This window comes from Miniopterus natalensis, chromosome 11 (genome assembly GCF_054644295.1).
Source record: "Miniopterus natalensis isolate mMinNat1 chromosome 11, mMinNat1.hap1, whole genome shotgun sequence".
NCBI classification, from domain to species: Eukaryota; Metazoa; Chordata; class Mammalia; order Chiroptera; family Miniopteridae; genus Miniopterus; species Miniopterus natalensis.
In genome coordinates, this window is record NC_142091.1 from 65,632,633 (window position 1) to 65,657,787 (window position 25,155).

Genomic DNA, 25,155 nt, shown 5'->3' on the forward strand with positions numbered 1-25,155 from the left:
TCCACCTGTGCCTCCTGCCACCATGACTGATTCTCTTCTCTGGCTCTTGCTGCTTTTCTCAGTTATCCCCAGAGGAGTTTGGCATATTGAGTTTCTTCACATTTTTTTCTAAACGTTTCTTTTCCCTAGCCTTAAAGATTAAGTAGTCTGTCTTTTTTTAATCTTGTTTTTTTTCTCCTGAAGAGGCAAAAACTGGGAGAAACTGAGTGTGAGAGAGAGGACCTTTTCTTATTTTGGTTTTCCTATTGCAACTGGTTTTTTTTCTGAACATCTCTTATTTTCCCAAATGTTCCCCACATTGAGGGAGTGAATGGGTAAGAAATCTTTTGAGATTTTGCATTTTGTTCGATTTATTTTTTCTAAATAGAACATTTCTGCCGTAATGTGTTTTCAAGGCATTGCATTCATGAAATGACTATCTTCTGTGTGCAAAGCACACTGCTAGATACCATGGGGAGTAGAAAGATGAAACAAGATTGGATGCTTTCCCTTTAGGGGGTCCTGTAGAGAGCCCAGTATACCCAGACAGAATAACTCTGTTATATGCTAGGCTGCCTTAAGCACGATGTTTGGCCACTGTGCCACTTGTATTTTCACAGTACAGTAGGGCTGAAAGAGACCAGTCTGTGGAAGTCATATTGTTGAGTGTCCAGAGGAAGACTTGAATGTGGGTTTTAGACATTTTCAGGATGCCAGTAGTGGAGGCACTGAAGGAATGCTGAAGAGCAGAAATGTGAAATGTTGCCACCAGTTAACTTTTCAAGTTTTATTGGTGTGAGTGGCTATCTTTTAACATTTGTGTCAGGATGCCTCTATTGCTTGGCTTAGCTTTGGGAGAACCTTGTGGTCTGCAGGGATCAGAGTAAGTGGCTCAGCAAAACTGGTTTGTAATCCCCTACTTCTGCCTTTGTTCCTGTAGGAGGCTACTTTCTGTGTGGTCCTTCGTGGAGCTCGGCTGGGCCAGGCGGTATTGAGTGATGTACTACGGGCTGGCTGTGTCCCAGTTGTCATTGCAGACTCCTATATTTTGCCTTTCTCTGAAGTGCTTGACTGGAAGAGGTGGGTTTTACCTTTTAATAAACTTTACACAAGAGGTTCTGTGTGTATTAGATTTTAGAAGCCCCCGAGTGATTGTGATGCATTCGTAGGTGTGAGAACTACTTCTTTAGATTGTTTTGCTGTATTTTCCTTCAGGAGAATTAGTCCATTGGCCTGGAGCAGAGGTTGGCAAACTGAGGCTGGTCAGCCAAATATGGCAGATTGCCAGTTTTTATAAATAAAGTTCTATTGAAACTCAGCCTCACCCTTTCACTTACATATCATCTATGGCTATTCTTGTGCTACAGTGGCAGAATTGAGTTGTGGCAGAGATTATATGGCTCACAAAGACTAAAATATTTAGTCTCTGGCCCTTTACAGAAAGCATTTACCAACCCTTGGCCAAAAGCGGTGGTTTGTAGAGACTGCAGAGTATACTTACCTGGAGAACTTTTCAAAATCCCTGGGTTTTAGCCTGAGGAATGCTGAATTTTAAGGCTCCCAGGTATGATTTATAACCCTAGTTGAGAACCAGTGCTCTAGAGTCTTCATTGAATCTGCATAATGTGACTAGCTAGTGGTGGAGTGTCTCCTGTGGATGAAAGCTTAGAAACATTCCCAGTGTGCAGATGGACAGACAGAGGTTCTGCTTGGTTATGGCTGTCAATGCTGTAATTAATAGGATAGCCCTCAAGACTCATTGTTATTTCATTTCCCTAGGACTTTCCCTAGGAGGTTAAAGATTACTGAAAATTAGTTCCTTTTGTATATATTTCTCAGGCTTAACTTGGTCCTGAATGCTTAATTGCTTTCTCCTCTCCCAACTTTTTTGATATTTCTCTCCAAGTCCGATCATCACAGGCATCTGGATACTTTAAGTAGCATCCACTCATATGTGCATGCATTCATTCATCTCACGTTGCTGGGAGGCCTACTGTGAGTAACAGTTTCTGCTGTGGGGAGGTCAAAGTCTAGCGAGGAAGACAAGCCAGTGACAGTGCTGTGTGCTCAGTGCATGACAGTGCGTGCATGGACGCGAGGGAAGCCAGGAACAGAGCAGGGAGCCTAAATCAGCCTGGAAGACAGGGGTGTGCAGTTCTTTGTATCTTGGAGAAGTGATGAGCCACTTGCAGTCATTGATACAGCCATGAAAACATTATTAAGTGCCTTTTACTTGCCAGGTACTGTGTTAGATATGGGGATACAAAGACGATCAAGGTCACACCTTACCTCCAAGAAGCTCTTAGTCTGGTGGTGGGAGATAGACAAGTACACCAGTAATTACCAAATACTGTGCTGAGTCGCAGCCCTGGCTGGGTGGGGTGCTCAGAGAAGAGTCAGGAGACACATGCCGTGGCTGGCATGGACATGGTGAGGGCCCTACAGAGTCAGGGGCCCTGAGCCGAGTCCCAACAGCTATTCCTATGAGAAGTTACATCTGCGTGGGTGGTTGAGTTATGGGTAAGTGGTGGAAGGCTCTGGATTTGGAGTCAGAAGGCCTGGCTTCAGATAACCAGCTCTATTACTGGCTACCTTAGTGATCTCGGCAAATCACTTAATCTTCGTTGAGCTTCAGTTTTCCCATCTGTGTAGTCGAAATCATGTATTTATTTAACAAGTATTTATTAAGTGCTGTGTGTGCTAAGCAGTGCACCAGATGTTCAGGATGTGCTGGTGAGTGGAACTAGGCGTGGTTTCCATCCCAATGGACTAGTCTAGTGTGGGGCGGGGGCTTCAGATTTTAATAAATGAATTCATACAAATATAGTTACAAACTCTGCTAAATGCCACAAAGGTAAGTCATCCTGGAGTCCTCTCTTTCCCTCACCCACCATATCTAATTTGTTAGCGAATCCCGCCAGCTCTCTTCTCTCATCACTTTCATCATCTCCTCCCTCGTCAGCATCTCTTGCCTAGATTTGGCGATGGCCTCTAGCTGTTCTCCCTGCTTCTGGTCTTGCTGTTGGTGGTTTGTCCTAACACTTTAGGCAGAGATCCTGTTGGAACATAATAGGTTGTGCCATGCTTTGCCTAAAACCTCTGAATGGCTTTCTGTCTCAGTAAAGCCCATGTCCTTACAGTGGCCTGCAAGGCCCTGTGTGCTTTGCTGTGACCTTCTCTCCCCCATTTCTCTTCATTTCCTGGTATTCTCCATCTTCTTTACTGTGCTCCAGCCGCACTGGCCTCTCTGCTGTTGCTGGAACATTCCTGACACGCTGCTTTCTCAGAGCTTTGCCCTTGTTAGTCCTTCTGCCTGGAATATCCTCCCTCAGGTATTCTCATGGCTATCTCACTCCCAGGCCTGCCTTGTCTGTGTTTTTCACTGTTATGTTACCAGGACTTAGTTCCTAATAGGGTCTCCATAAATATATGCTGAGTAAGTGAATGGATTGGGCGTCCAGTCTAGTTGAAGGAGAAAGTCATTGTGAATTCACAGTGGGCAGCGGAGAGTGAGGGAGAGTGTACCAGGTGTGGGCAGAGCCTGGTGCTTTCAGTGGCTGAAAGGTGCCAGTGTGGCTGGAGCACAGCAGTAGAGTGGAGGGAGGAAGGGTGCGGGAGTGAGTGGGAGGTGAGAAAATGGAGCTGGTGAGAGAGCTTCTTTGAGAAGGTCGGCCATGAGGAAGGGAGAGGGAACTGGGACCATTCACTGGAAGGAACGGGGGGGGGGGGGGGGGGGGGGGGCGGCGCTGAAGGCGGTTCGTTGTTTCTGCTTGTGCGAATTAAATGAGGTAGTGTGTGTAGAAATGCTCTGTGAAAGGGGCCGTATGCATATAAACTGTTCTGCTCTTGTCTCTAGAGCCTCTGTGGTTGTGCCTGAAGAAAAGATGGCAGATGTATACAGCATTTTGCAGAGCATCCCCCAAAGACAGATTGAAGAAATGCAGAGACAGGTAAGAAGCCAAGCAGCCCTGTGGGGGAGGCGACCTAGGCGATGTGAAAGGGTGGCCCGGACACTTGGATCCAGAGCGACAGTAGCTGAATTCGTGAATGGGGTTCATTTCTTCCACTCTATCAACCAACCAAACTGAAGAGGCAAACAGTGTTAGGTGAGTTGGTCAAATAAGGTTTGATATAGTAACCAGCAGATTTAAGAACGCTTCTGAGGCAAGCCTACTGTTATTTTAGGGCCATACCATAGCTTTGTTTTCAGGATGCAAAGCTGGAGCCTCTTTGGAAGGTTGTTTTCACAGCAGGTGATAATTCTAGTGACTAAGTCAGTCACGGAAGCTGGGACATTTCAGGGTGATGCTTCTGAGTTGCTGTTAACCTTGAGAATGTTGTTGTATAAACTAGCCTAGGTTCCCAGTTCCTTTCCCCTTGAACATTTCCATGTTCCTCCCTCCCTTTCCAAATCTCTCTCCCACCTTCTGATACCCCTTCCCTGGTCTGCTCCCCACTGTTAAAAGCAGTCCCCTGGATGTCCCATTTAGGCCTGCTTCCCTTTCTCCTGAAAAAAATTTAGTGGGGCTCAAATGTCAAGCAAGTTTTAAAAGATTAAAAAGACTATCCTGATATTGGTACTGTGCTTGTTTTTAATGCATTTAAAAAGTTTTTATTTTTATTAAAATTGTCTTATGTAGGAGTTGAGCAGGAGAAGAGAGAGGTTTGGAGGGTTCTCAGCATGAAGTATGTAACTGTCTCATGCATCCCCTGTTTTCATGGCATCCCCACCTGCAGGTGGAGAGCTGTATTTAACCTTGTCCAGAGAACAGGTCTCAGGCCGCTGTCCAGGTGAGGGCAGGGCAGCCACCTGGCTGTGTGGAATGGGGAGGGACCTGGGCTTCTGACTGCTTCTTAAATACAGCCAGTCCATCCTCCTGCCTTCAGCCCCTCCTTTCCCCAGTTGGGGTTCTGCAGCAGAACTCTTGGCGAATCTAGGATGCAGCTCTCATAGCCTGTAGTCAGCTGCCACTTCTCCTCAGCTTCCACATTTTGTTGCTGTTACCTTGTCTGCCATTCTCTTTATCTTAGAGTGATTATGCCTCAATTTTTAAAAATTCCCCTTGTCATTTTAGGGTTTTAGGAGGGAGTGGAAGTTAGTGGATGTGTTCAGGCAACCCTCTTTATTATGGTACTGAGCTGCTTAAACCAAAGACAGGGTCGCATCACGCAGTAATGAAGTCTGTAGGTTCTTCCTCAAGCTGCCTCTGTCGAATGCCAGCTCCACCAGTTACTGACTCTGATGGACAAGCGTTTGCCTTCTGTGGACCTCAGTAGCCTCATCTGTGAAACATTTTGGCATTCCGATTTGAAAACAAATCACAGGTCGATTTTAGCTTCCCTGTAGTTTTTTCATAGCATACTCATGTTCATTTTAAGTTTTGGCGCTTCCCAGTTGTTACTTCACTGCTAACCTCATCTGAATTTTAGTGAGTTAGAAAATCAGCCTAGAGACCTCTGGAGCTTGATCTAAAACTGTGGTTATTACAACTTACACAGAAGGAAATGCTATTTGAAGATTCCTGGTGTTTGTGCTCTTTGTGTTTCTTTTTATGGCATCTTGATTTATTAACAAACTAAATAGAGAATTGTCTACTAAATCAAATACCGCCTTTTACTAGACTCTGGTCTGAAAATAAGAGGCCGAGAAATACCCACCACCTTCATGTAGGGAGAGAGAATTGTTTGGCTTTTGGAGTGGGATTTGGTTTGGGCTGGCTTACAGAATGCTGTTCCATGCAGCCCCAGTGTGGGAACCACAGGTCTGAGGCGAGCTTGGCTGGTCCTTTGCAGGGGCAGACTCAGAGTCACAGAGCCATTGAGAAGGAATGAGTAGATGTCATTTAAAACAGTGTACTTTTAGATTATTTGGATTCAAAGAGACACACTTGGAGTCAGGAAACTTGGGTTTGAGCCCTGGTTCTGTTCCTATTAACTGTGCGACCATGACAAGTCACCAGAGCTGCCTGAGCCTTCCTTTCCTCATTTATGAAATGAAGGGGTTGGGCAGATCATTTCTCATTTTCCATTGTGAAACTCTTGTCCTTAGCAAGAATATCACTCTTCTTGACAAATCAGTAATTAAGGTCATCTCTTCCCCCGAACACCTTTAGCTGGTCATGAAGGCCAGTTACCTCCTCTGCTGGTGACTGCCCTACATTCTGTCAGCCTGCAAAGGAAAGTCAGTTGTGGCACTTTTCTGCCTCCCTTTTTAAATCTCTCTTCTGCTTTCTGATGCCCTTTTCTCTGTGCTACTTTCAGACCTTCTAAAGCACTTTACTGCAGTGCCTCATTTAGTCTTGCTTCCCTTTCTCTGAGTATTCTATGCTCCAAAATGACCTCATTTCTTCTCCCAACTTCACATTTCTAGACTGGTCTGACCTCAACTAGAGGTGAGATTATTTGGCTGAAGTAATCCCCAGATAGGTATGAAGGATGACTAGGTTCAGCTGCTAGATGCAACAGCACACCCTCATCCCAAGTTGTGACAACCAAAAATGTCTAGACATTGCCAGATGTCCTCTGTGGAACAAGTTGCTTTGACTGAGAACCACTGGTTCATTGTAAGTTAAGGTGTCATCTCTCTAAGATTAGAGAGAGTTTTTTTGTTCCGTCGGACCCTTTCCAGACTATGCTGGACATTTTGCCCTCTTTACCATCCATCAGCTTAACCTGACAGGAGTAACTGAAAGACTAGCATACACCTTGTTCCGGAAAGTTTTTACACCTTAGTGAATTCTCTTTGGGGAAGTCACATTTGGATCTTTTTGTAAGACAGGCATAAACAGTAGTTGATATCGTAGAGCCCCTGGTTGATATGCCCGAGTGATCTGAGACTGAGGAACAGTGATTTTCTTGCTGAGCAACTCAGAACTAGCTTAGTGAGCTGCATGGACAGTTGTAGCCAGCAGAGGTCTCCATCCACTTTTAAGTGACTCATTTTTCCTCTTGGAAACACTGACTGTTTCAGTGTTTCCAAGAAACTGTAGATGCCATGAGCTCTGGTGTTTCACTCTGACATTGTCCTCGTAGCCACTCTCCAGAGACCAGTTGTTTCAGATGAGGAAGAAAGAGTGCTTAGCACAGGTTTTTGCTCTCCTTGGATGGAATATAGCTAAAGTTTCTGAATTGATCACAAAAATGTGGGGTGGGATCTTGGCGATGGAGGTATTGCAGCAACATTTTGCAACTTAGAGTTCTGGATCAGGAAGGCTACAGTCTGATCAATGTATACAGTGGTCAAAGTCCTTATGGTGACTTGGGAATTAGCATATACCAACACAGAAACATATTTTGCCTGATAAGAAGAAATTACATTTTCCTCTTCACCTTAGATGTGATAGTGAAGCAGCCATAATGTTAAATACAGGGCTAGAGCCTTAAGTAAGTAAAAGCTATAGTTATGGTAAGACTTTTGAAGAAAAGTACAACCTATGGCTCTGTTGTCTGCTCCTGAAGGGCAGCAATGAGAGTGCCAGCATATGTGACACTGGACAAGCGAGGAGTGGCGTATTGTTTTTTGTTTGTTTTTTTGTAGGTAGGTTAACAGCCAGTTCCTTCAATTAGCAGAGGATAATGGTTATAACAGTTATCAGTTGGCCCTTTGTTGTCCCATGAGCGAAATTAACTAGTTGATTAATTTAGCGAGGCCCTAATTAAGTGTGTGTGTGTTTTTTCAAGGGGAGATGATGGGAGATAATAAGAAATCTGTGATCCTCACAAAGGCCCAACAGTCATCTTGTGGACATATGGGTATGAGCACAAAGAAAGTTGAGATGGTGCAGATTTTCCAAAGTACATTAGGGTTCTGAAATGGAAGGAAGAAAGTATAGGGTAAGGATCGATTTACTGGAGAGGTAGCATTCGTGGAAGGCCTTAAAGATGGAGGGTCCTATCAACCATCTTGTTCACAATGGAAGGCAGGAAGAAGTGTGCAGCTAAATATTTTTCTGTAGTCAAGTGGAACCTTCATACCCCAGTCTCCCTTGAATGACAAGGAGAAAGAAAGCAATGGAGGACCTTGGGAGGCTGGAAAGACACTAGACTGTGTAGTTAGAAATGTTTGTGTAGATGGGGAGGAAGGTGTAAGTGGATCCCCCGTTTATCTGTTGAGTGGAGTTCCCAAACGTTGTTTTATTGGTCAGTGGCTCCACCAGCAGTGACCTCTGACCTCAGCCATGCTGGGAGGTGGAAGTCAGGAGGCTGCCTTGCCTTTGAACTCTTCTTTGTACTCAATTGCCCGGAGCCTTTGAGGTGGCAGAAGCACTCGGCATCTTCTTTCCTCGCAACTTCAACGTGTGGGTACGTGGGTACATTAAAATACCAGCTTCTTCAGCCTGTTGCGCTGATTCATCTTTATTTGCCTTCATGTTTCCCTACCAAGCATACTAAATATTTGGGCTGCAGAGGTGTACTTGAAGATATAATGGGCTAATTCGGAAAAAGACAAAATGCTTCTGTTTAAGAAAATAAAACCCCAGGCATGTGGTACCTTCACCTACCAGGACGGAGTTAGGCCTTGCTCTGATAAAGGAGAGAGCAGAACAAACCACAGAACAGCAAGTGTATGTGTGTACCAGCATTCGTGCACTTCATTCCCAGGAGAGTCCCTGAAACTAGGCTCTCCTTTAATCTTATTTATACATAATTTCAACACATTGAATTATCCAGTTTCCGTAGCTATGGTAGTTTAAAAGTCACAGATTTGAAGGGGCGAGAGACTACAAGTGAGGGTCTCTGAGATGGCTATCTGTGAGTCTGGCATGAGCTGAGAAGGTGGAAAAGCTATTTTAGAAACAGATCTCTTGGCGTATTGGATATAGGGCAGGCAGCTTTGCAGGCTTCACTCCATCACTGCACTCCGGGTGTCTTTGTTAGAAGGCAGAATCCTTCGATTCAAAGAAGTACATGTTTGTGTTTCATATTTTGGATTTCTGACATCCAGATGGTTCTTACCATCAGTTTGAACACTGAATATAGTTTCTTTTTCTTCCCCCTGAAGCTGTTATTGATGTGGCACCTTAAAGTAGAGGAAAGGCAGAAATTACTATTCCTTGTGATGCCCTTGGATCTTTGAGCAGTGGTTTAAATTGTTTGGGGTGTGTGTGTGTGTGTGTGTATAATATATTATATATATATATATATACGCGCACATATATATATGTATATTTAAAAATATTGGCTCATATATTTTGTAGAATTTTCTATCTAAAATGTTTAAGTTTTTATTTTTACAAAGTGTTTTTGTGATTCACTTAGAGGTGTAAACCCGCAGATGTTTGGAAACCTGAGCAGCCCAGATAGATGTATTCTCCAAGGGTTCCCTGTGTGGGTGGCTTGACTGTTATGCCCATTTACAGTTATATGACAGCCTCTGTCCATTTCTCCCTCGTCCCCCCATCCCCAACACACACCAGTTTACAAAGCAGACTCTCTAAACAGAGTAGTGAGATAGGCAGTCGGAAGAGTAAGGTGAAGTTTTCAGTGTGAAGAAACTGAGGCTAAAGAGACTTAAGTCACCCTCCCAAGACCACACAATATGTGAGGGGCAGACAGGGAGCCCAGTCTATTTTGCTCCCCACAGTGTTATTCAGATCACTGTGTGGCCTGGATTGAGGCTAAAAACCAGGATGAACTTCCCAATAATTCAAGCTAACTGCTTATTAGATAGATTTTAAAAAGTGATTACTTGAGACATTTAGGTTGGAGCATCCCTGGAAATATAAAGACCGTGGAAGAGATTTCACTTCTAATTTCCAGGATCAATGTTATAATGCCTGTCATGACCCCAGCTGTGAAAGTGAAAATTTTTTATATATATAAACTGAACTCTCAAGGCTTTTAAAAAATGCCTAATATCCATGCCTCCCACCCTCCCCCCCCCAGTCCCAACCTGCCACTCCAAGCTATGTTTCCCAATCTCTGCTTTCATACTTGCTCTAAAAACAGGTATTGGATTGCTTACCCTTAAACAAAACCCATTGACTTGATCCCTGGAGTTTCTCCCTGTGAAACAGACAACCGTGGTTCTTATACAAAGCCAGCTCCTTGGACAATGGAAGAGCCTTGGGGATGAGTGTAATCACTTTATGGGACATTTTGAATTTCATAATACTTTTCTAAAGTACCGTATGCTCTGTGTTTGAGATTTCCTGGATGTATAAACCCATATTGTGAAGGAGACTGGCCAGTGTATATTGTTTAAAGCAGGATAAAATAAGAGCTCATTTAATTGGAACCCCTAAGGAAGAGCATTTTTGTGTTTTAACTTTTTTTCCAACTCTAGTATTAAGAACCTATTGGAAAAAGACTTTTGCCAAGTATCTGATGGGAAGCCAAGAAAAGCATTTTAATAGAACTGTCTGAAATTTATAGTACACTGGGGCCTGTAAATAAATTTTCTTGTCTTTAAGGTTTGGGCTGATTTGCAGTTATTTTGTATAGCTTCTGAGATTTAAATCCTCATGGTCCAGATGGAGGGACCATAAAGCTGCTTTCCTTGGCAACCTTGGCCTACCTCGTCCATGGCAAACATACATGAGTAGTCTATGGAACTTTGTCTGTGAATGCTCACTTACCTTATTGTGATACCAGCTTTAATTGCTTTCATGACTTTTCCTAGAGCAGCCCACCGAACTATTCTCTAAATTTAAGATAGAGTCCTTAATTTCATAATGCAAACCAAGTACTAAGCACCTGCTTTGTTCCAAGTTGTACAGGCATGATGAGGGAGATTTTTAAGGGGGATTCTGTCTTTAAGAAAGCCCTCAAGGGCGCTGGGGACAGTACTTTCAGTAATATACAAATTAAAGGCTGGAAGTGCTGTGCTGTTAGTTGTGGCGGGGGTGGAGGTGTCAGGAGTGGACCAGCGGGTGAAGGGAATCGTCAGGACTGGGCAGCCTCAGCTTGGAGGAGAGAACAAAGCTATGTTATTGCGCTGACCTCAGGGAGATTGGCTTCTGTGAGAGAGGCTCAGTGGCTGAGGTGGAGCAGGTGAGGCTGGGGGGCCTTTGAATACCAGCAGGGAAGCCTGTAGAGAATTAGAAGGAAAGGATAGTAAGTGACAAGTGAAGAATAATGAAAAAACGTGTGGTGAAAGGGGAAGCAGTATCAGTTAAGGAGATTCAGCAGTATCAGTTAAGAAAAAAATCAAAGAGTTGGACGAGACCTTAGAAAATATCCAACCCTTTCCTCATACTTGACAATCAAAAGTAAGCCCTGGAGTCTAAGTGATCTTGAGTCGTTAGGGCAGAGCTGAGCCCGCTGAACCCGGGCCTCCTGACTCCCAGTCTGATGATTTTTTTTTTTTTTTGCATTGTCACTGCAGTATTTTACAAACAGGGCCATGATTCATTAGTTGTTCATGAAGTTAAATCAGTGGTTCAAGGCTGGCATTGCATTTTTTAAAAATGAAATATAATAGGAAAATACCATCCTATTACATGGTAAGGGTAAATATTTCCTGTAACATTTGTTTTGGTTATATGTGCGTATGTCTAGTGTGTTGCAGTGTAAAGTGTGTTTATGTGTTTCTTAATGTGGGTCCTATCCAAAAAATTGGAAAATGTTGGTGGTGGCAAGTACATGATGGGTTTTTGAGTTGGAGAAACCTGAGTTCATACCCTCAGCTTTGTGACTTTGGGCAAGTTACCCAGCTTTTCCAAGCTTCAGTTTTTCTTAACTCAGACCTGGGACTAATAATACTATACTGTAGACCAATTGTGTGGTTCAGTGAGTAACTTACTTAAAGCATCGAGATTCTGGTCTGTCTGCTTCATGCTGGCAGGGATTTGGGAGCGGTCTGCCTGGGTCTGGGTTTGAATATTGGAAGGAGCCTCCTGGTATGGAGTTTGGGCTTCAGGAACCACAGTGAATTACCAGCGTGGATGTATTATGCATTTGTTTCTGGGCTTGGAAACTGGAAAGAGAATTTATTCCTGTGGGTTCTGCTATACTTTCTACATCTTGACATGTAAGGCGGTTCACCTCTCTGTTTTTCTGTTAGGATCAGAAGGGCTTATTAAAATCAGTGGTTTTCTAGCTGGCCTTTAAAAAATTCATTGGCACATTTGGAAAAAATAGTGTTCCTTTTTCCCCTTTCCAGTGAGGAAAAAAAAATTGTACTAAGTATTTTTCCCCCTTCTCTAATGTGTTTTCTGCCAAATCATGATTTTATTCAGTTTTGAATTAAAAAAATTAAAACAAATAAACTTAGAGAGAGAAGTTAAAACTAGAATTGAAATTTGGGTGATGAACAGTTGAAGAATCAGAATTTCCTGGGTATGAACTAAAAATAAAAGATTTCCATGTGCATTTAAGAGGACCAGTCGGGTTATCTTTTAGAACTAGCTAGTGGTTGCATCCTACTGAAAGGAGAAGTTGTTCCTGCCTGTGATTCTCCTGGTATTCTCTGCTTCTCCCCTTTCCTCTTCTCCTCCCCCTGCTACCTCTGCCTCCCTTCCCCCCGCTCCTTTCTAGCCAGCTCCATCCCATATTTGAAATCCCGCTGGAGAGCAGAGGAGAGCTTCATCCCAGATGATTTGGGCCAGGGGCTAAAACACTGCCATAAATCTGCAGCTCATTTTAATGCCACGTTAAAACAGTGTGAGCGGCTGGTTTCCGTGGCCCCTGCCCTCTTTCTTTATGGGCTTCTTTGGCTCTTCTTTTTAAAGAGGCCCAGCGGAGTAATTTTAAAGTTCTTATCAGTTTGCTGACAGCTATATGGGCCTTTCTGCCGAGTCCAGGAGCTCAGGCAGGCGTGTGAAACTCCTGATATTAAAATCGAAGAAAAATGCCAGGCAGAAGGGATTGGGTGGTGCAGCTGTGATTTGGAGGTAAAAGACTAGAAGATAATTAACCTTTGCAGGTCCAGAACTTCGCCATTGGCAGTAGAAATTTCTCTTGGTTGGTAGGGGAAGGGCAGTAAGGGTTAGGCAAAGATGGATTTTGCAAGGGCTTTTATTTTTATCCCCTGATTAGAAATGCCATTGTGTTGACAGTTTGTGCTTTCGAGCCCCAGCAAGTTAGTTGGGCAGCCCTGAAGAGTTCAGGAAGTCAGGTTTACAATGTACTTTTTTTCCCAAAGGCCATCCGACTGGCTAGACCTCTGCTTGCATGTCTTCGCCAGCTCCAGCTTGCTGTCTCTGTGTCCACAGCATCACTGTTATTGAATTTAAAGGGACTTTCATCAGTCTGCTTTGCCGCCCCTTTTAGACCAGATTGCTAACCCCCAGTAATCCTCCCAGAGTGCTCCATGGAAATACCAGGCCCTCTATAAATGTCAGCCTGCAATGCTTGGCCCTTTTTGCCCTCTCAGTTACAGAGGAGTGGACTGGAAGCTGCTCTTCCCTCTCCCCTACCACTCTTCCTTTCTTTCTTTGCTGGAAAGCTCCTGCAGTGGACAACTGAGGGGAAGGAAAAACCATTACCTGGATGTAGGCCAGCAGCTTGATGGGAGCTACAAAATCTCTGGCATCTCTTGACCAGAATGTTTTTCCAGGCATTTCAGAGAGTGCATCTTACCCTCCTCCTTTCGGCTTTCTAGCCTTGCTTTCCAGAGGGCTGGGGTGGGTGGAGTGTGCCCTCCCAGTATGCTTCATATCTGCCTGCCCCCTTTCTCCTAATCAAAGCTTTTAGGAAGAGGCTAGTAGAGATAAGCAAAACCCAATGGATATATGTTTTTGACTGCTCTGTACCCTCTTGGCACAAACCCATTATTTTTCTTTTTTTCAAATAGTTTTGGACATGAGCAGTTTTGCAAGTGTGTTCAATTTAAAATAGCCATTTAACTTGAGGTTGAGGCAAAAAAAAACAAGGAATTTTTGTAGTAAGTTAGTGAAATTATAGAGCTGTTGATCTGGGGTTGATGATTTTCATTGAGCAAACAATAAAAAATACTGGTTTGTTTTATTACTGGTGTAGCTCCTGTGGGGAGGGTAATTAGGTATAAAAACCAAACAAGCAATAAGACAAAACAAAATGCCCCAGACTCCAAAGTGATAGAACTATTTTTTTTATATATTACTGGGGACTAAATTGATATCCTGTAATTAGTTAAGAAGTTTCATGAACTGGGTGTTATTGCTTATGGTATAGCTTTAACAAACTTACTAAAATATTTAACAAATAAATATCTTGGAAGTTTTCAATAAATATGTGATTATGATTAATCTTAATTACATAGCCGTTTCAAAGGGTCAGGGTAAATGGGATGGTCCTGGTTTCCTCTTTGGGCATTGGTTAGGTTGGGGAGCTGTATCTAAAGTTAGCCGTGGGTTAACCTTTCATAATTAGTCCCCAATATGGGGCTTTGCTTCAAAAAATGGCCTCTGTAATAAAAATGTTAAATATTAATTTGCAGCCTGTATAAAAATTGTCTGACTCTTGGGGCTGGTTTCCCACAGGGTAGGGCTATTTGTAAAGCATTTCTGAGAAATAATTACTTACTACAGGAAATGTAGTACAGACCTTTTAAACTCATTACATACCTACTCAGAAAAATATCTAGGTTTGTTTACAAAACAATAACTTGTAAATTATCAAGTGTTGATATGTTTGGTAAAGAATTCATTGTTTTCAAGTCTTCAGTAAGGATTAAACTAATCCATAGGATTTCTGCCTATATTTATGTATTTACATATTCTGTCTCCCTCAGCATTGCAGAAGTTGAGAGAAGTTGGAGTTGCTTAATTATTTTGTCATGACATAAAATTTTCAGTTTTATAATAACATAATCTTATAATTCTGTGCTACTACTCTTGAGACTGTAAGATAACAACCAGGTATTCATTTATCTTCACCTTAAGATCTTTAAGCCCTGGCCAGTGTGGTTCAGTTGGTTGGGCGTTGTCCCAAGCACCGAAAGGTTGCCCGTTCCATTCCCTGTCAGGGCACATGCCCAGGTTGTGAGCTCAAATTCCTGGTAGGAGGTGTGCAGGAGGCAGCCGATCGGTGTTTCCCTCTCACATCAACATCTCTTTCTCTCTCCCCCTCTCCCTTCCTCTCTCTCTCTAGATCAGGATTGATACAGAATTAGCTTCATAGAAACCACTTCTGACAGTACAGTTACCTTATAACTTAAAGGCTAATGTGTTATATTTAAATGTGTACTTCCCATTTTATTAAGGAATTTAATAGTAGGAGAGCAGTTCACTTGTTATCTTTCAGATTCCAGTACTTTTTATTAAAAGGAGCAAGTGTTGTCTTGTTAGGTATTCGAAGGCCATATGTAGTGAAGTATTTTTAACTTTCAGATTAATTTGACTAGTTCTTCATGTTCTATATGTGTCATATGTATTTTTGAAAGATCTTGCAGTTTTTGGTTTCAGCTGCAGGCTGAGGACTGAGTTCTATAGGGAGGCATTTTGGCATTTGATGTGAGTGAGAAGACCCAGAAGCTGGTGGCAGACCCAAGGGTCAGAATAACATCCTAAGGGTTGCAGCCAGTGCGGAGGGAACAGTGGACCTGACTGTGCTCCCTTTGGCTTAGAATAACCACAGATCAGTATCTCCCAAACCTCGTTGCCTAGCAGGTTGTAGGGAACTTTACATATGACATAAAAGCAACCATATTCTTTGGATATCTTTTGGTACAACTTGCAGATGGGAAACTAGAAGAAGAAGATTTCAGCTGTCTAATCAGCTACCATAGCAGTTTTTAACTGTGAGATGAAGGAGGGAGCAGAATTCCCAGTGGGGATTTTCAAACTTCACACATCTCTCTCGGTGCCACTCAGATTCTTAAATGCTTTCTGGGCTGGGGGATGGGGACATGGGTTTCTTGAGACTCCCTGCCATGATGGATCTCAGTTACTCTTACTCATAGGTATATGTCATCCTTCAGGTGAAAAAGGGACAGGGGGATAAATTGTGAGCTACTGCCATAGCATGTGTAGCTACTTCAAGCTTCTCTGTTCAAACTCCCAATTTGGGGGATGTACCTTGGGCTTTCTACTCAGAATCAACAAGAGAGCGCACATTAGTAACACTTAATCAGCAGGTGGAGCTTTCTAGCAGCAAGCAGCTGGTAGAGGACTCCTGTGCTGCTGTTAGGTAGGATAGTGACAAATGGCACTGCACCCACACTAGTCTCAGTTTCTCTTTTTCTGGGAGTGTATAAGGACAGTGGAAAGGGCTCCCATGACCTGACTGCTGAGTTACTGTCCCCAGCCCAAATAATGAACCTGCCAAAGAAATCTCCTTAGCTTCTCTGGAATCATTGCAACATGGGAAACAGTAGACGAGAGAATATCACCCTAATGTGGCGTGACATGATGATAGCTCTGGGGATGACATAAGTTTTCAAGTTCTGTCTTCTTAGTCCCTTCACATATTATGTTTTGTGTGTGTATCTTAATGAAAAGAGGCAGGCCTTTCAAGTGTGCCTGGTTGGAGCGGGGCTTGTTTTATATTTGCCTTCTCTAATCAAACAAACGGATGCTTGCTTTCTCCTGCTTTTAGCACAGCAAACATGGGAAATCTCAGCCCAGGCAGATTCCTTTGCAACAAGTTGACCCAAGCTGTGCTCTTATTTATTTATTTTTGATGACAGATCCTGATTAAAGGTTTCCAATCCACCTTTCAGCTCTTTCATGGAACCAGTCAGGAGAGAGAGCTGGTCAGCTGCTAATCACTATAGAAGCTCCTGTTCTGACCTAGGGAACAGTGGGACCCAGAGGCGTGGATAACTCAGAAAACTGGACACAGCGCACATGAGCCTCTGGTCTCTTAGCTGAGAAGGTTTGACCAAACACAGTTTTATTGGTCAGTGGCTCCTGCTTTAGTAACCTTTCACCCCTATGGTTCTTGGAGGTGCAAGCCACTGGCCAGCCTTGCCTTTGAACTCCTCATGGCTCCTGCCACCTCAAAGGCTCCCAGTCAGAGGCTCCTGTTTTGCTTGGGACCTCTCCTCACAGCAGGATGTCAGCAGTTGGGAAAACTGATCCATCCTTAGAACATTGACATATTTGAAGGTGATACCCCTGAGACTTGAAACCTATGGCTTTCTATTTCAGGAGCTGTCTGTCACATGTCAAGAAACATAACTCAGGCTACCCCTTTTTCCTCCTCTATCCCTGCTTGTCTTCCATAGGACAGGAGATGGTAACATTGGAGCATTCCCTATTAGTATTCACAGAGTTCTCCCCTGCCTACAAGTTCTTCACCTGTTTTTATTCTGACTTGCCCCAAGTAGCATCTATTCTGAAAGAATTTATCTTTTAAATAGGACTAAAACATGAAAATCATAGTCATCTTTGGTGTCTGGGAGTACAATTACAAAGATTACATAGTGAAAACATAATGGGGCAAACATGTTCCATCCCAGTGCTACTTGATCAGACAAGCCCACTTGTAAGATAGTCCTGCTGTACCTTTCACTGTCTTCTTGATTTCATTCTACCTTCTGGGAAAATTACATCTTGCAAGAAGACATAGAAATATCATGGACTGCCCTCCCACATCTGCTTGGCTTCCTGCCTGAGGAACAGCAGTGAAAGCTTTAGTATTGAGAGGCAGATCCAGGAACCTGCGGACATTAGATGACTTCAATATACCTTCTTTGGCAAGAAATCAAACTTCTCATTCTAAGAATATTGATATCTAATGCCTCTTCTAGTCATGATGCCTTTAGCTTAGAAAAGGAGCAGGTGATCTCTGTTGAGGTCTTCTGCTTTTCTGGTATTCATATAGACTATTACTTAAGATCTTTTGCAGAAAGGACACGCTGGCAAGGTCTTTGTCTGCCTCAGAGCAAAGGTTGAGTTTTTAGCAGGTATCCAGGTATCAGAAGAGCCAGGCCTAATTTTACCACTGTCCTGTTCTGTGGTCATGAGTATGGTCATGAGCTTACATTTTCTGGTTGGCAAAGGGGAGGGGAGAATTAACATTGCTTCTATGTCTGGTACTATATTGGGAGCTTCCTCACGAAAACCTGATGAAATACTTGTTTTCATTTTTATAAAGGAGGAAAGCGAAAGTGAGAGGTTAATAGATGGCCTGAGGTTTCAAAGCTTAAGTAGCCAACTTGGGATTGGGAAGAATTTGTGGCATGTAATGAAACAGTATGAAGTTTATTTATAAAGGTCTATTTTTCTTTTAGAATGCCTTTTGAACTATTATAATCACCAAAATATTTATGAAGTGTCCACGTTTGGTAAGATACTGTAAACGATTCAGAACTGCACAAACTATGGTCCTTGTTCTCAAGCAGCCGGCAGTCTTAAAGGGTGTGTGTGCAATGTCTACGAATGTCTCTATTAGTTTGCTGGGGCTGCCATCACAGAACATCACAGATTGAGGCACTTAAACAACAGAACGTAATTTTCTTGAAGTTTGAGAGGCTGGAAGTCCTAGACCAAGATGTCAGCAGGTCTGGCTGCTCCTGAGCCCTCTCTCCTTGGCTTGCAGATGGCCACCCTTTTGGCTCCCTCTTTGCATATCATCCCTCTGTGTGTGAGCACCCCAGGTGCCTCTCTGTGAGTCCAAGTTTCCTCCTCTTGTAAGGACACCTGTCAGATTGGATTAGGGCCCACCCTATGACCTCATTTTAACTTAACCACCTATTTAAAGGCCCTGTCTTCAAATACAGTCACATTCTGGGGTACTAGGGGTTAGAGCTTCAACATACAAATTTGGGGTGATACAATTCAGCCCATACCAATGTCCATTGACATATAAGGGGTTTTGCTCTTTACTATGGAATCTCCCTGAGGTGTTTTTCCCTAACCCCATTTTTAGCTCCTTACCAGGTATGAGCAGTAGTAATAATGTAAGTCCAGAAGGGGGGGGGGGAGGGGAGGTGAAGAGTAATATTTTAAGTACCCCCTCATGCCACTGCATATCATAACACTGAGAATTGGCCTGTTGAGCTAAATTCAGAATTTACAAGGTAGCTTTGCCTGGGACACCATTCAGTGAGGTAGGACTTGTATCATGAGTCCTCATCACAACTGGATGACACATATTATTAAAAGAGTTTATTAAGCCCTATAGACACTCAATTTTTTATATTGTTTTGTTTTGCTGTATCAACGGAAATATTCTTAGCAGTGAGATTGGGTTTTTTTCCCATTGAAATTTGGAATATCACAATTCATGTTTTAATTACAGAAAGGGAAAGTTAAAAGTATAGGATTAGGCACTAGATTGAGAGCTTTATGACTTTAAAAATGCTTGAGCATTCAAAAAAGATTTAGCAATGCAGAAAACCTCTTGTTTATAATAAAGGTGATTCTTCATTCTTAAGCTTGTGTCACTCAAGATGGTTTATTTGGGGGCAGGAGGAATGGAAGGTAGTAAAAGAAAAAGATATGTGAAAATGTTGTATTTCTGTTTCTAAAGAGAGATTATTAACTTATTATGTAACCATACATGCCTACTGTTTGGTGACTCATATAACTACATCATCTGGGTCAAAACCCCCCCCCCCCCCAGCATACATGTACACCTGGCCCTCACCTTGTCCCATGTTCTAGTTCTTTCTCTGTATCCTTTCTCTGATGATAACTTGGGATTTAAACTCTTTATAGGAATCAAGCATGTAATCTGATGCCATGTGAGCTTGTAAAGAGCTTGTAAATACACATTGACCCTTGAAAAAAACACCTGGTCTGATTAAAGACTTGTGAACTTAAGCAAGCACACTATGTTGCCATTAGAAAGTACTGCCATAGACCTCTTCCTCACATTTTTGTGATGACTAAGGAATGTATGCTGTAGCCCTTTTCTCTGGTAACTATAAGTGGAACTAACTGCATGTTAATTCTTTAATCACTTCCCATCAATATAAATACTGAGACTGGAGATGAACAGAAGGAAATCTTTGCTTCTAAATGGATAGAATGCACTTTTGTAAATGGGTCTTCGGGAGTTTTCCAACCAGCGCTGTTTCAGAATAGGATTTGGGTACTACTGGTCCATGTACTTGCTTATTTTCCTTGCTTTTGAGTGACTCATAGTGTTGGATGTAAGAATGAGATGTAGAACTCCTATAAATTGAGCTATACAAAGGGGAAGTTGTATCTTCAGCTGTTGGTTTGGGATAGGGCTGCTCTGGTGTTGAGAATTCTTCAGGAATTCTTGTGACTGTGCTAAGGAGACATGGCCTGGAAGACCATGCAAACATGTCTTTACTGCAGTGCCAGGAGAATGGGGGAAATGAAGAGATGGTTAACAAGATGCGAGGAGTGGAGAAAGTTGGATTTAAAGGGGTAAGTACCTTGCAGTCAGCCAAGTGGCGAGGTTTTGAGCAAGTTCTCAAATTTCTGAGAAGGGTGAGAAAGAGAAAAGTTCATTTAGTGTGGTCCAGAGTTTCATACCTGTGTTTGTTAATAGTAAGGTGATTTTTTTCTTTTCATGTCCTATGTGCCAACTGGGTAGAGACTATTTTAAACAAAACAAAGCAACAACAACAAATCTGTGGGTTCTGAATTCTAGTATATTTTTAGAAGGCTGGGAATGTGGGAATGAGGTAAAAATAAAATTGAGATTAAGTCCTAGGAGATACTAATTCCTAGCAAGAATCCCTGGGCTGTATATGAGATCCTGGGAGAAGAGCAAAAGTGTTCACTAAAGTGTGATACATTGGATCCTGCATTAGGCAGTGGCTGCATTTAAAATGGTTCTCAGCTGTTCCCTCGGAGCAGCACAACTTAAAATAGAGACCCTACTGGTTAAACCAAGTCTCGTCCTGCTTTGTTTACACTCTTGGGAAAAATGGGTGGTGACATTGACAGTGGCACCTTAACCCATTCCAATTTTCCAAGACACTTGAGCTTTACTCTAGAGCAGGGGTGGGGAACCTTTTTTCTGCCAAGGGCCATTTGAATATTTATAACATCATTTGAGGGCCATACAAAATTATCAACCTTAAAATTAGCTATGAAAAAAGCTCCTAGATTTATTGAATTTCAAGTCCCGCCTGCAGTTGCCTGCGGAGCCAGACCAAATGATTTCATGGGCCGTATGTAGCCCATGGGCTGGACGTTCCCAGCCCTGCTCTAGAGGGGCTGCAGGATACCAGTGTAAAGAATCCATGAGAACCGACAGAAACCCACCACCCTAAATCTGTAGTATTTATGGGCGAATTTCTTGAATCCTTGACTTTAAATGGGAGCTAGTAAATTTTTAGTTTAGCTGGGAGGATAAGTCCCTCCTACCCCTGATATTTTATGATCCTGACTTTTGTGTTAAAATTCTCAGATGAATTAGAAAAGAAGGCGATGGCTGATGAGGAGACAGCGACGTCTATCAGAAGGACTAAGAATAACTTGGACTGTGAGAAGTTGGGGTACTGGGAAGAGCTCTGCCACTAATGCTGTTTGTGTGTAAAATCTTACTGGGTATTGCTGGGATTGTGAGAGTTTGGGTTTTTGTTTTATTTATTTTAAAAATTATTTTGTAGCTGATTACTTTATAAATTTTTAGTTTTAGCACTGACAGGTTTTAGCTGCATTTATTTTCAAATTTCTTATTACTTCTACTAATTTTCTTAGGTTTATTTCATTCTTTTCCAAGTTATCAAATCAGATACTAAACTTTTTATAGTAAGGCTGAGTACATCAGAGTAAAGTTAAAGTATGAAACTAGAAACAATTGAAATTTTGTGAATATTTGAGGGCTCAGTATATTTCATCTCTAAGATTTTTAATAAAAAGTGGCTATATGCTTCTCTCTTTTAAGTAGATGAGATATGTTATCAGGCTTCAATTTAACATTTAAGGCAAATACCCGATTTTTAATTTTAGTGAATTTATTAATGAGGAAAGAAAATGTTTTAGTATTTTCTATCAGCCTCAAATCCCCTAGATTTAAGGATTTTAGTAGAATGGCATACTGTATGTATATAAACTAGGTTGAAATATTTATAATACTCTGAATTCAATTTCATGGTTTTTATTCCTTTCAAAATACGCTAAAATTAGTGTGCTAATTTTTTGGTACTCCTTCCTCCAGGAGGTGGAGCTTAATTATGTTCCCCTTGAAAACGGACTGAACCTATGACTTGCTCCTAATGAATAGAACATGGAATGGGAACAGTAGTAACATTGTAGTGGAGAAACCTGACAGACCCCACCTTAACCAGGTGATCAAGGTTAACCATCCGTAAGTCATGTTGATGTCATGTTGATATCATGTATTCCCTGATAGGATGTGAAGAGAAGGGCACATCACCTCTGTAGTATTTTCCAAAATCCATAACCTCAAATAATTAGAAAACACCAGGTCAACCCAAATTGAGGCACTTTATACAGAATTCCTGACCAGTGCTAGCCAAAAGTGTCAAGGTCATGAAAGACAAGGAAGGACTGAGAAACTGTCACAGATTGGAGGAGACTATGGAGACATGACAACGTAATGCAGTGTGCTGTCCTGGATCAGTTGCTAGAACAGAAAAAGACCTTAGAAGAAACCTGAGAAAATCTGAAAAGGAAAAAAGCCTGTAGTTTAGTTAACTTCTTAGTTTTGACCATTATTCCGTGGTGATACAAGATGTTAACAGTGAGGGCAACTCTGGGTGAGGGTATCTGGAAGCTCTCTATCCCACAATTGTACCTGTTCTATAAGTCTAAAATTACTCAAAATAAAAAGTTAAAAAAGAAAGCAATTACAACTTTGCATGATAAAGAAGTAAGAAAATATTGACACCAAAAAAATTGTGAAATGAACTCTGCTACTGTTACGTGAACAAAGGTCTGGCTTTGTGTAAAATTCCAGTGAGTTATCTGTGGGGGTTCCTCAATGCCTTGTTCCAATAATTGAGATGATGGGGTGGGGAAGATTGTCCTAGATGATGGGAAAGTGCCTCTAGAGATATCAAAGACTTTCAGGTGGAAGATGCATGCAGAGAGGGTAAATAAAGTAGCTTCGTGAATAAAGGAGTGAAACAAAGCATGCTCATATTTTATGTAGTAAGGTATTTTAAATGTAGCTAAATTAACAAAATAAATATTTTGAGCGGAAAAAATGGCATACTAATAAATCCCAGGTATATTAGCCTTTTTTGGTAAGGTAAATTCTATTGTTGTTTATTGACTCCTTGAGTAAAGGTGTATCAGATGCTTGTGAACTTCCTCTACTCCTCCAGAAAAATTTGTAACATGGGCACTGCACAGTTTTATAAAACCTTCTGCACACGAGAAGTGCCTTTGAGGGACTTTGTTGATATTTTCCCCCTAATTTTAAGTAAGTTGTCCTCTAACTCTTACATTTATAAAAATGGGCTAAGCAAAAGAATAAATACCACCAGTCTTGCTTGTAGTCATTCTCCATTGGCAGTCAGGATGCTTGGACTAATAATTTGACCTCACCATTGGAGTTTTAGCTGTCAGGTAGAGATTATTGGAGCCTGCCTCTGCTGCCTCCAGGCTGTGGTGAAGTTATTCATGAAGGACATTGTCTCCCTGCTCCTGCAGCTCAGCTTTATAGTGTGAGAAGCCTGCTGCATAGGAACTTTGGAAGGGCAGGGATGCTCATTAGTTCCATTTGTCACAGCAAACAAAGGAAAGGACGTAAGGCGCCTTTTGTACATGTGTTTGGAAAGACTTGGAATCCCTTTGGAAGTTTCAGATTCATCTTCAGACACAGCTTTGAAAAATTAATCCATGAGGTGTGGAAATATTTTCCAGCCCTTGGCCTGAAATAAATGGTTCTGTCAGTGTGAGTGTGTTAAGAGAAAATTTCCTATAGCTCACATCTCTTGAATTTCCTAGTGCTTAGAGGCAGAGTCCTTTTGCATCTTGAATGGTGCATCTGGGGTTTCTTTAAACTTTTTGAGGGAGAAGGTGAATGTTTTATTTAATATGTCTTGGTTCTCTGATTTTCTTGAGTCTGTGTTTTGTTGTTTTTCATTAATTTTGGAAGATCCCTAGCTATTACTTCTTTGGGTATATCTATGTGTTGCCTTGTCTCTTACCCCCTCTTCTGGGACTCTTAAAGGTATGTTAGAACATTCAGTTTTGTCCTCTAGTCCTTGGATGCCCTGTTCAGTTTTCTTTTACTCTTTGCATTTTGGTTTGGATCACTTCTTTATTTTTTAAAAATTTATCTATATTGTTGAAAGTATTACAGATGTCCTTTTTTCCCCCCATTGACCCCTTCTCCTCTGCACCTGCCCCCCAACCCCCAGGCCTTCCTCACACTATTGTCTGTGTCCATGGGTTATGCACATATGCATATAAGTTCTTTGGTTAATCTCTTCCCACCAGATCATTTCTTTTTCTGTTTCCAGGTTCACTATTTTTTCCCTCTGGTATATGTAGTATAAAGTTGTCAAAGGATTTCTTTATATTGTTTTCTTTATTTCCAGAATTTTCGTTTGACTATTTTTTTATCCTTCCCATCTCTACTGGAAATTTCCACCTGTTCGTGTAAGTTGCTTACCTTTTCACCAGATTCTTTAACATATTAATAATGGTTATTTTTAAGTCCCTGTTGGATAGGTCTAACACCTTGGTCATCTTTGGGTCTGGTTCTTTTGACAGCTTGATATTATGACCGTGCGTTGTTTTCTCTTATTTTGTTTTTTTTCCCCTGGTAAATTTTGGTTGAATGATGGGCAGACTGTGTAGAGAAACAGGAGACTGAGGTAAATGTCATGTCCAGGAATGGGCACATCTGTCCTGTCAGGCCATACATGTGGGAGATTGACTGTCTCTGGTCATTGGGCTGGGTTTGGGATTTTCTGTCGCTAGACTTCCCTTCAGCACATCACAGACTCAGATGCCGCCAGTAGTCCGCTGCTGCTACTGTGTTATTAGTGTGGGGCCCGGGGTACTGAAGCTTTTCTGCGTTCCCACCTCACCTCTCGCTTCCAGCAAGCCCTGGTGGCCTGCGCCATGGAAGCCTTTCCCCTCCATGGTAGACTTGCATTGCTCGTGTGTGGCGCTGGGCTCTTGGTGGGGGCAGTGGGATGTTCCCTTCCTCAGGTCCAGCCTCAGTCTCAGTCAGGCCCATTTGCTGGGGGCCTGGGAGGCGGGGCTTTCTCAAAGTCCCTTCTCCTTTCCCTGTGGCAGCTGAATGCTGCTCCGTATCTGTGGGGAGTCTTGGGTTGGAGGTGTCCTGCCCCTCTCTTAGTGGTAGCTGACCTCTGCTTTGTGTCAATGCAGGATCCTGACCTGAGCAAGTTTTCTTGCTTGTCCTCCAGGGAGAGATGGCTTTTGCTTCTCCTCCCACAGGGCA

General features: G+C 42.3%; 1 protein-coding gene across 2 annotated transcripts in view; it reads left to right on the plus strand.

Annotated features, from left to right (window-relative positions):
* Positions 1 to 25,155, plus strand: part of EXT2 (exostosin glycosyltransferase 2) — a 108,963-nt gene that overhangs the window by 18,368 nt on the left and 65,440 nt on the right. For both annotated transcript variants that reach the window (XM_087821820.1, XM_087821819.1), the window contains exons 6-7: positions 920 to 1,059; positions 3,836 to 3,929. In XM_087821820.1, the coding sequence (XP_087677946.1) occupies positions 920 to 1,059; positions 3,836 to 3,929 (234 nt within the window). The remainder of the gene's footprint in view (positions 1 to 919; positions 1,060 to 3,835; positions 3,930 to 25,155) is intronic.